This window comes from Hordeum vulgare, chromosome 1H (assembly GCF_904849725.1).
Source record: "Hordeum vulgare subsp. vulgare chromosome 1H, MorexV3_pseudomolecules_assembly, whole genome shotgun sequence".
Lineage (NCBI taxonomy): Eukaryota > Viridiplantae > Streptophyta > Magnoliopsida > Poales > Poaceae > Hordeum > Hordeum vulgare.
This window is the reverse complement of record NC_058518.1, coordinates 421639895-421649710: the sequence shown is the minus strand read 5'-3', so window position 1 is coordinate 421649710 and position 9816 is coordinate 421639895. Positions and strand designations below refer to the sequence as shown.

At 48.0% G+C, this 9816-nt stretch overlaps 1 protein-coding gene across 1 annotated transcript; it reads right to left on the bottom strand.

Moving 5' to 3' along the window:
* Positions 1-6488: 6488 nt before the first annotated feature.
* LOC123442092 lies at positions 6489-8857 on the bottom strand. Its single transcript, XM_045118197.1, has one exon. The coding sequence runs from the start codon at positions 8602-8604 to the stop codon at positions 6805-6807; it is 1800 nt and encodes a 599-aa protein (XP_044974132.1). The 5' UTR covers positions 8605-8857; the 3' UTR covers positions 6489-6804.
* Between the last annotated feature and the right edge of the window lie 959 nt (positions 8858-9816).

Sequence of the window (9816 nt, the reverse complement as noted above, 5' to 3'; positions counted from 1 at the left end):
CTTCCAGTGACCCATACCCTTGCAATAGTAACACTCCGTTTCAGGCTTAGGTCCAGCTTTGGGTTTCTTCGTCGGATTGGCAACAGGCTTGCCGCTCTTCTTTGAATTACCCTTCTTGCCTTTGTCGTTTCTCTTGAAACTAGTGGTCTTATTCACCATCAACACTTGATGCTCTTTACGGAGTTCAGACTCTGCGACTTTCAGCATCGCAAACAACTCGCCGGGAGACTTGTTCATCCCTTGCATGTTGTAGTTCAACACAAAGCCTTTATAGCTTGGCAGCAGTGATTGAAGGATTCTGTCAGTGATAGCCTCTTGCTGGAGTTCAATCCCCAGCTCAGCTAGACGGTTTGAGTACCCAGACATTTTGAGCACATGTTCACTGACAGACGAGTTTTCCTCCATCTTGCAAGCATAGAATTTATCGGAGGTCTCATACCTCTCGATCCGGGCGTTCTTCTGAAAGATAAACTTCAACTCCTGGAACATCTCAAATGCTCCATGACGCTCAAAGCAACGTTGAAGTCCCGGTTCTAAGTCATACAAGACTGCACATTGAACTACTGAGTAGTCCTCCTTACGTGCTAACCAAGCGTTCTTAACATCCTGATCAGCCGTAGCGGGTGGTTCATCTCCTAGCGCAGCATTAAGGACATAATCCTTCTTCCCAGCTTGTAAGATTAGCTTAAGATTACGAGCCCAGTCTACAAAGTTGCTTCCATCATCTTTCAACTTAGCTTTCTCTAGGAACGTATTAAAATTCAGGGTGACTGTTGCGTGAGCCATGATCTACAACACAAATATATTCAAAGTGGACTTAGACTATGTTCAAGATAATTAGAGTTTAACTTTAATCACAATTATACGCTAAACTCCCACTCAAAAAGTACATCTCTCTTAGTCATTTGAGTGGTTCATGATCCACTTTACACTAGCTCAAGTCCGATCATCACGTGAGTTGAGTATAGTTTCAGTGGTAAGCATCCCTATGCTAATCATATCATCTATATGATTCATGATCAACCTTTCGGTCTCATGTGTTCCGAGGCCATGTATGCACATGCTAGGCTCGTCAAGCTTAACTCGAGTGTTCCGCGTGCGCAACTGTTTTGCACCCGTTGTATGTGAACGTTGAGTCTATCACACCCGATCATCATGTGGTGTCTCGAAACGACGAACTGTAGCAACGGTGCACAGTCGGGGAGAACACAATTTCGTCTTGAAATTTTAGTGAGAGATCACCTCATAATGCTACCGTCGTTCTAAGCAAAATAAGGTGCATAAAAGGATTAACATCACATGCAATTCATAAGTGACATGATATGGCCATCATTACGTGCTTCTTGATCTCCATCACCAAAGCACCGGCACGATCTTCTTGTCACCGACGCCACGCCATGATCTCCATCAACGTGTTGCCATCGAGGTTGTCGTGCTACTCATGCTATTACTACTAAAGCTACATCCTAGAAAAATAGTAAACGCATCTGCAAGCACAAACATTAGTATAAAGACAACCATATGGCTCCTGCCGGTTGCCGTACCATCGACGTGCAAGTCGATATTATCTATTACAACATGATCATCTCATACATCCAATATATCACATCACATCGTTGGCCATATCACATCACAAGCATACCCTGCAAAAACAAGTTAGACGTCCTCTAATTTTGTTGTTGCATGTTTTACGTGGTGACCACGGGTATCTAGTAGGATCGCATCTTACTTACGCAAACACCACAACGGAGATATATGAGTTTCTATTTAACCTCATCCAAGGACCTCCCCGGTCAAATTCGATTCAACTAAAGTTGGAGAAACTGTCACTTGCCAGTCATCTTTGAGCAACGGGGTTACTCGTAGCGATGAAACCAGTCTCTCGTAAGTGTACGAGTAATGTCGGTCCAAGCCGCTTCAATCCAACAATACCGCGGAATCAAGAAAAGACTAAGGAGGGCAGCAAAACGCACATCACCGCCCACAAAAACTTTTGTGTTCTACTCGAGAAGACATCTACGCATGAACCTAGCTCTGATACCACTGTTGGGGAACGTCGCATGGGAAACAAAAAATTTCCTACGCGCACGAAGACCTCTCATGGTGATGTCCATCTACGAGAGGGGGTGAGTGATCTACGTACCCTTGTAGATCGTACAGCAAAAGCGTTAGTGAACGCGGTTGATGTAGTGGAACGTCCTCATGTCCCTCGATCCGCCCCGCGAACAATCCCACGATCTAGTACCGAACGGACGGCACCTCCGCGTTCAGCACACGTACAGCTCGACGATGATCTCGGCCTTCTTGATCCAGCAAGAGAGACGGAGAGGTAGAAGAGTTCTCCGGCAGCGTGACGGCGCTCCGGAGGTTGGTGAAGACCTTGTCTCAGCAGGGCTCCGCCCGAGCTCTGCAGAAACGCGATCTAGAGGAAAAACCGTGGAGGTATGTGGTTGGGCTGCCGTGGAAAAGTCGTCTCAAATCAGCCCTAAAACCTCCGTATATATAGGTGGGAGGGAGGGGACCTTGCCTTGGGGCTCAAGGAGCCCCAAGGGGGTCGGCCGAGCCAAGGGGGGAAGGCTCCCCCCCCCCAAAACCGAGTTGGACTTGGTTTGGTGGGTGGGAGTCCTTCCTTCCCTTCCCACCTCCTCTTTTTTTTCTCTTTGATTTTCTTTTCTAGGCGCATAGGGCCCTTTTGGGCTGTCCCACCAGCCCACTAAGGGCTGGTGCGCCACCCTCAAGGCCTATGGGCTTCCCCGGGGTGGGTTCCCCCCCCCCCCCCGGTGAACTCCCGGAACCCATTCGTCATTCCCGGTACATTCCCGGTAACTCCGAAAACCTTCCGGTAATCAAATGAGGTCATCCTATATATCAATCTTAGTTTCCGGACCATTCTGGAAACCCTCGTGACGTCTGTGATCTCATCCTGGACTCCGAACAACATTCGGTAACCAACCATATAACTCAAATACGCATAAAACAACGTCGAACCTTAAGTGTGCAGACCCTGCGGGTTCGAGAACTATGTAGACATGATCCGAGAGACTCCTCGGTCAATATCCAATAGCGGGACCTGGATGCCCATATTGGATCCTACATATTCTACGAAGATCTTATCGTTTGAACCTCAGTGCCAAGGATTCATATAATCCCGTATGTCATTCCCTTTGTCCTTCGGTATGTTACTTGCCCGAGATTCGATCGTTAGTATCCGCATACCTATTTCAATCTCGTTTACCGGCAAGTCTCTTTACTCGTTCTGTAATACAAGATCCCGTAACTTACACTAAGCTACATTGCTTGCAAGGCTTGTGTGTGATGTTGTATTACCGAGTGGGCCCCGAGATACCTCTCCGTCACACGGAGTGACAAATCCCAGTCTTGATCCATACTAACTCAACTAACACCTTCGGAGATACCTGTAGAGCATCTTTATAGTTACCCAGTTACGTTGCGACGTTTGATACACACAAAGCATTCCTCCGGTGTCAGTGAGTTATATGATCTCATGGTCATAGGAATAAATACTTGACACGCAGAAAACAGTAGCAACAAAATGACACGATCAACATGCTACGTCTATTAGTTTGGGTCTAGTCCATCACGTGATTCTCCTAATGACGTGATCCAGTTATCAAGCAACAACACCTTGTTCATAATCAGAAGACACGGACTATCTTTGATCAACTGGCTAGCCAACTAGAGGCTTGCTAGGGACGGTGTTTTGTCTATGTATCCACACATGTAAATGAGTCTTCATTCAATACAATTATAGCATGGATAATAAACGATTATCTTGATACAGGAATTATAATAATAACTAAATTTATTATTGCCTCTAGAGCATAATTCCAACACGAACTAGGGCGTGCCGAGCCACCGCTTGAAGGTCGGCTGAAGCGTCAGGACTTGCCTATGCATAAGATGGAAGCCATCAAAGACTTGACGTGCACTTCAAGGAGAGTTTGTTATTCGATATATCGGTTACCGACCTAGCATGTAAACTAGGGACCCTAGGCATCTATATAAACCCAAGGGGTAGATCCATAGGGAAGACAATTACACACCTTAGAGTTTAGAGCTTACATTACGATCTCGAGGTAGATCATCACCATATACTTGATACCCCATCATTAATACAATTAAAGCAGCACATAGGGTTTTACCTTTTCAAGAGGGCCTTAACCTGGGTAAACATCGTCTCCTCAAGTCTCTTGTTACCATTGATCCTACATCCACAGCTCGGGACCCCCTACTTGAGATCAACCGGATTTAGCACCAACATTAGTCTAGCTTGCCGTTCTTTAGTTTTTTGTCCGTTTTTTCTCTATAAACAGAGCTACTCCTTTTTCATTTCTTCCTTTTAGCACTCATCTTGTGTGTGATGTATTCCTCCTTTGGGGTGTTCTTGTAATACCCTTTCTAATCAATGAATTTGATAGCGCTCTTACCAGTATTCAAAGTAAAAAAAGGGCTTTCGTTCGTCCTAATAGTGGTTTTTTCCTTTTTGTTGCACTACACAAAAGCTTCATTGTTGGTCTTGCATTAAACCGCATTTACATTGTCGCTTTGACCGTTTGGACTGATCGCCGGAGACCAGAGAAGTAAATCAGTAACGAAATAGTAACGCCCACACGTGTGGCACGAGACAATGCGGTCCACATGCCTTCATAACCATCCATCTTACCACATCAAATATATGACATCAACGATTTTTTGGGGTTTTTTGGACTTAAAAATATTGTACCATTTAAATAAAAACCCAATTAAAAATCTATTTTCACCATTAAATCCATCTCGACGAGATCTTCAAAATAGATCTTATATTGATATGTTTCGATAACTATTTTTTTTGAGGGGGGGGGGGCACAAGTTGCCACATGTTTACACTCAAGTTGCCATAGTGTTTACAATAAACTTGCCATGACATGTTTCATCTAGTTTTTTCTTCTAGATTTAAAGCTACCATTGTATTTCAACTACTTTTCATGGAAATTCTTATTAATTGGCCATGGCAAATTTTGATAAATAACCGTGGAAAATTGTTATTCATGAATCATGACAGTTTTTAGTAATTCATCATGACAAAATGAGTTTAGAGATCATGGCAGTTTTATTATTTTGACCATGGCAATTGAAGTATTTTAAACATGAAAAATATTTTTTGTATGAACTATGATAAATTTTAGTGCATGAAAACGGCTTTTCAATTGGAACTTTTATTTAAAAGATGAAATATTTTAGAAACTGAAAAGACAAAGATTCCGTATAAAATCATCAGTTTTATTATTTATGTATGTATGCGATGACGTGACGCAACCTATGATCATTAAACGGGTGGGTTATTATTGATCCTACAACACAACGTTATCGTGACTCATCAATTAAACTTGTCAAAGACTTTGACAACGTCAATGCATATATTTCTGGGCGCATTTACTCAAAAGTAAATCGAGACACTCCTACGACTAGGACAAGTGCTGTGCCGCAAGCATCGCCACGTGAAGAATCGGCCACCGAACAACCTACCCGAGAAGTGAAGATCCGCAATCACAATCACGATAAGCTCAAAACGCGCAGACCGCGGTCCACTCCCAACCGATCGCGAAGAAAAACGGAAACGGAGCAAATCGTGTGGGTGGCTATCACTGTCACTCCCATGTTGCCTGTCCACGGACGGATCAGGCGACACAACTGTCTTCTTCTTTTTTGCGAATGACGGAATGAGGCGCCACAGCTGTCTGCTCCTGCACTAGTCGGTGTCATCCGTACTCCCACATTACTTGATTAGTAGTAGTTGATTACATTAGATTCGTCAGAACAAGGCTAGCAAAGTAACAAAGAATATATTCTGACTTCGCACAATTTCAGATCAATGCTTTCCTCGAACAGAAACAGAACAGATCGGCTAAGTGGGCTTTGTTTCTTCTGGTCACCAACTATTGCTTCACTCAATAGAGATACTGCAAAATGGGACTCTCTGTGTGTAGGTTCACCCCAAGGCACACAAACATGAACCATGTTGGCATTCCTGCATTTGGGCTGTCCAGCCTTACAAGCCACACTGAATAACAATGCACAGAGTAAGATTACTCGCTGCGGTACAATCTGACATAGTACTAAACTTCTCCATATATATAAGCATAAGGCTCCTCCAATTGTCACGCACCTACCTCGGCATTATTAGATTACTAAGACAGGTAGCAGTACAACAAAATTAGGAAGTGGTTCGGGACAGTGGCACTAGGCTCATGCCAGTACAAGCATCATTCTGATGAAAACAATCTAGCTCTGAATGGACTCATCAAGACAACCCCAGGCTCAAATTCAAATCAGGTAGCTCGTTGTTGCTTCACTCAAAAACACATCAACCCGGAACATATATGGAAACACCTGATGGCACTCAAACCATATCTAGTGTCCCAGGATTCACATGTCGTTCAGACCACAGAAACAACAACAAATGAAGAATGCAAACATTGGACACAAAATGACCCACAGAAATTGTATATGCATTACGCCCCCCTCAACGGTATCGGTATACATACTTACATGTACCTGATTTTCAGCCAAAGCTAGCTCCGATCGAACTTCGACCATCCTTGCCAGCTATAGCAAGATCAGACCAGCAACATAGCTGAATGATCAGACGGTCTCGCCATATAAAACGGTTCAGCTATGCCCGCGACGATATGTGTGGTACACATGAACTGATACCACGATTTCACCTCAGCAACCCCAGTTCCTTGGCTATCCTACTCTAGCACACAATTGAGCTGCACAAACTTACAGAGCATGATGGAACTTTCATCCATTGCAGATGGCATTGAGGAGCACATGCCCCAGCATGAGGTCCACGAAGTACTGGTGGCCGATCTTCCCGTCCCGCCATACCAACTTTGCCGGTGCACGCCCGTAGTGCACGCCGTCGTTGCAACGGTTGTCGTAGTGCCACGGGAACGTCATGTCGAAGTTGTCTATCACCCCACCTGTGAGCACGCCGTGCTGCCTCATCTTCTCCACGAGCACTCCATTGAACAGCTCCATCTTGTTTGGATTGAATGCCAGGTCCCGAGCATACCCACCGGTCGCAACTGTCGTCCGGTAGAACACCCTTGGCACGGCAAGCCCACGCAGCCGCACTTTAGCCATGACGTCGGCCCAGAACCGCGCAGCATACTCGGTGGCCTGAACGTATGCGCGGACACTGCTCCAGTAGCACCCATCGTGAAGGCCTGAGTTGAGGATGACAACATCAGGGACACGATCATCGCCGGCAAAGTATGACCGGACAAGCTGGCGGAACCCCTTGTGCCGGAGGGAATGCAGGCCGAGATAGTTCATGCTCATGTTCCAGTGGCCGTTGAAAATGCTTGTGATCCGCAGGGTGCCTGGCTCGCCGCTGGGATTCGTGAACACGGCGTCGAAGCGGCGTGTCACTGCGGATGTGTCCTCAACGCCAAGAACAAAGGTCAGGAGGTTCCGGATGGTGTCTACATGGTTGGAATCGCCCCAGAAGAAGAGCCACTTGCCGTCAAGGCACCGCCACGCCGCGTCGGCGGTGAAGAGCTTGAACGAGCAGTGCGCCGAGTAGACCCATCCGTTGCTCTCCAGCGCGCCCAGTGGTCCGTCGCACCACGGTGCCTCGCATGGGTGCTCCGGCTCCAGGCACCGGTACCGGCCGGCGTCGTCCACATCCTCGCACTTGTCGTTTCTGGCGAGCCGCGTCCACCGGCCGGACCAGAGGTCCCGCGCGAAGTCGGCGGCCCGACAAGTCTCCAGGGCGGGGAGCGAAGCGTTGCCCGGGCGGAACAGTAGAGGAAGGCGGCGGAGCTCGGCGCGGTACTTGAACCTCGCGGAGGAGAACTTGAGACCCTCGAAGCTGCGGAAGAGGAGGACGATGGTGAGGCGGAACTCCCCCGCGGCGAAGCGGGGCGCAACCTGGAGGCGGAAAGTGTAGGAGCCGTCGCCGTTGTCCACGACGGGGGGGCGCGACTTCCACGCCGCCCCGGAGAGATCAATCTCGAAGAAGTCCCCGCCGAGGCAGCGCCGCAGGCCGGTGCCGTCGAGCGCCCAGAAGGTGAACACGTAAATCTCGGCGGCGCTCAGCTCGGTCACACCCCCCGCCGCCGCGGCGCCGTCAAGAGCCGGGAGGGAGATGTTGGCCGTGCGGGCGTCGCGGCAGGGCGAGCCCCCGGGCGTGAGCCAGCGGGCGAGGAGGTCGTCGGTGAAGTTGGTGGGGTTGGGCACGGAGAGCCAGGAGGGCGGGCCGCCGTCGGCGCGGAGGTCCTCGGCGAAGTGGGCGGGGTCGGGCGCGGAGAGCCAAGAAGGCGGGGCGGGGCCGCCGCCGAGGTAATGCTGGTATTGTTGCCGCAGCCGCCGGTCGGCGCCAGCACCGGAGAGGAACGCGTCGACGGCGAAGAGGAAGACGACGCCGAGGAAGGACGCGAGCGCGAGCTTGGCGGCGGAGCGGCCGCCGGCGGCGGGCTTCTTGGGGTCCCCGGCGGCGCAGGGAGGGAGCTTCCTGGCGTCGCCCCCGGCGACGTCGGTCTTCTTGGGGTCCCCGGCGGCGCGCGGCCCGTGGGGCGGCGGGAGGAGCGCCGACATTGCCGGGCCGGGGGGGCTACTTCCGGCTCGTTGTGGTGTGGCCACGCATGGGTCCGCGTGTGCGGGCGAGGTGCTCGCGACGGGAAAAAGGGCCGCTCGCCTGGTTTTGGTTCTGGTTCTGGTTTTGGTTTTGGTTTTGGTTTTGGTTAGGGGGCGGTGGTGCGGACTGCGGAGGATTGATTGGTTTTTTCTTGGACACGAGCCAGCGCAGGGCAGTGAACGTGCGAACGGGATCTTCTGTTGCACCGCAAAATGCATATGCTTTTTGAGTCTCAGATTTTCTTCTATGCAGATTGTTGGATTTCCACTCATGTGGTTTCCCCCTACGGTATATGCTATACATGTTGTGTTTAGCACGTTTGCTTCATACAGTAGTTAGAATGGCATGTCTAATTTTAGTTGTGTTTTTGTCTCCTTGTCATAACCGTGTCTTGCTATATTTAAGCTGGTCGATTATATGATTCACATGTCATCGGATTTTTGTTCTTGCTAATCTACGTGCACATCTTGTGATAAATCAAGAATCACTATGGGTTAGTTGTGATATTGTTAGACATGAGCCAAACAAGTGACGTCACATTCTTTCTCGCATTGTCTCCCTCTCAACCAACAACATATCTATGTAGAGCGATGGTGCCGCCTCTCTTGAATAGGCTAATGTCCTCGTCCTAACGACCTAGCCCTATTGCACGGTGATGTTTTGAGTATGGCATATCAAATTGACATCAATGGATATCTTAATTTTACTTGTGTTTAACATGTTTTGTCCATGCTATTTAGAATGGCAGGCATGTCTAATTCTTTTTGTGTATGTGTGTGCCATTGTCACAGTCGTGTCTTGTCATGTTTACTTAGTTATATGGTTCATATGTCACTAGCTTCTGTTTTTGCCAATTTTCATGTACATTTTGTGATAAAACCGAAATTCCAAATGGGTTAGTTGTGATATTGTTAGACGTCACCCAAACAAGTGATGTCACATTCTCTCCCACCTTGTCTCCCTCTCAACCAATGTCATATATATGTAGAGCGATGGTGCCACCTGTGTGAATAGGCTAATGTCTTCGTGCTAACAACCTACTCCTATTGCAAAGTGATGTTGTGAGTATGACACGTCAAATAGACATCAAACATCATATAACAATGGATATATTAAATTTAGTTCATTTTAACATGTTTTGTTCATATTTTAGAATGGCATGCACGTCTAAT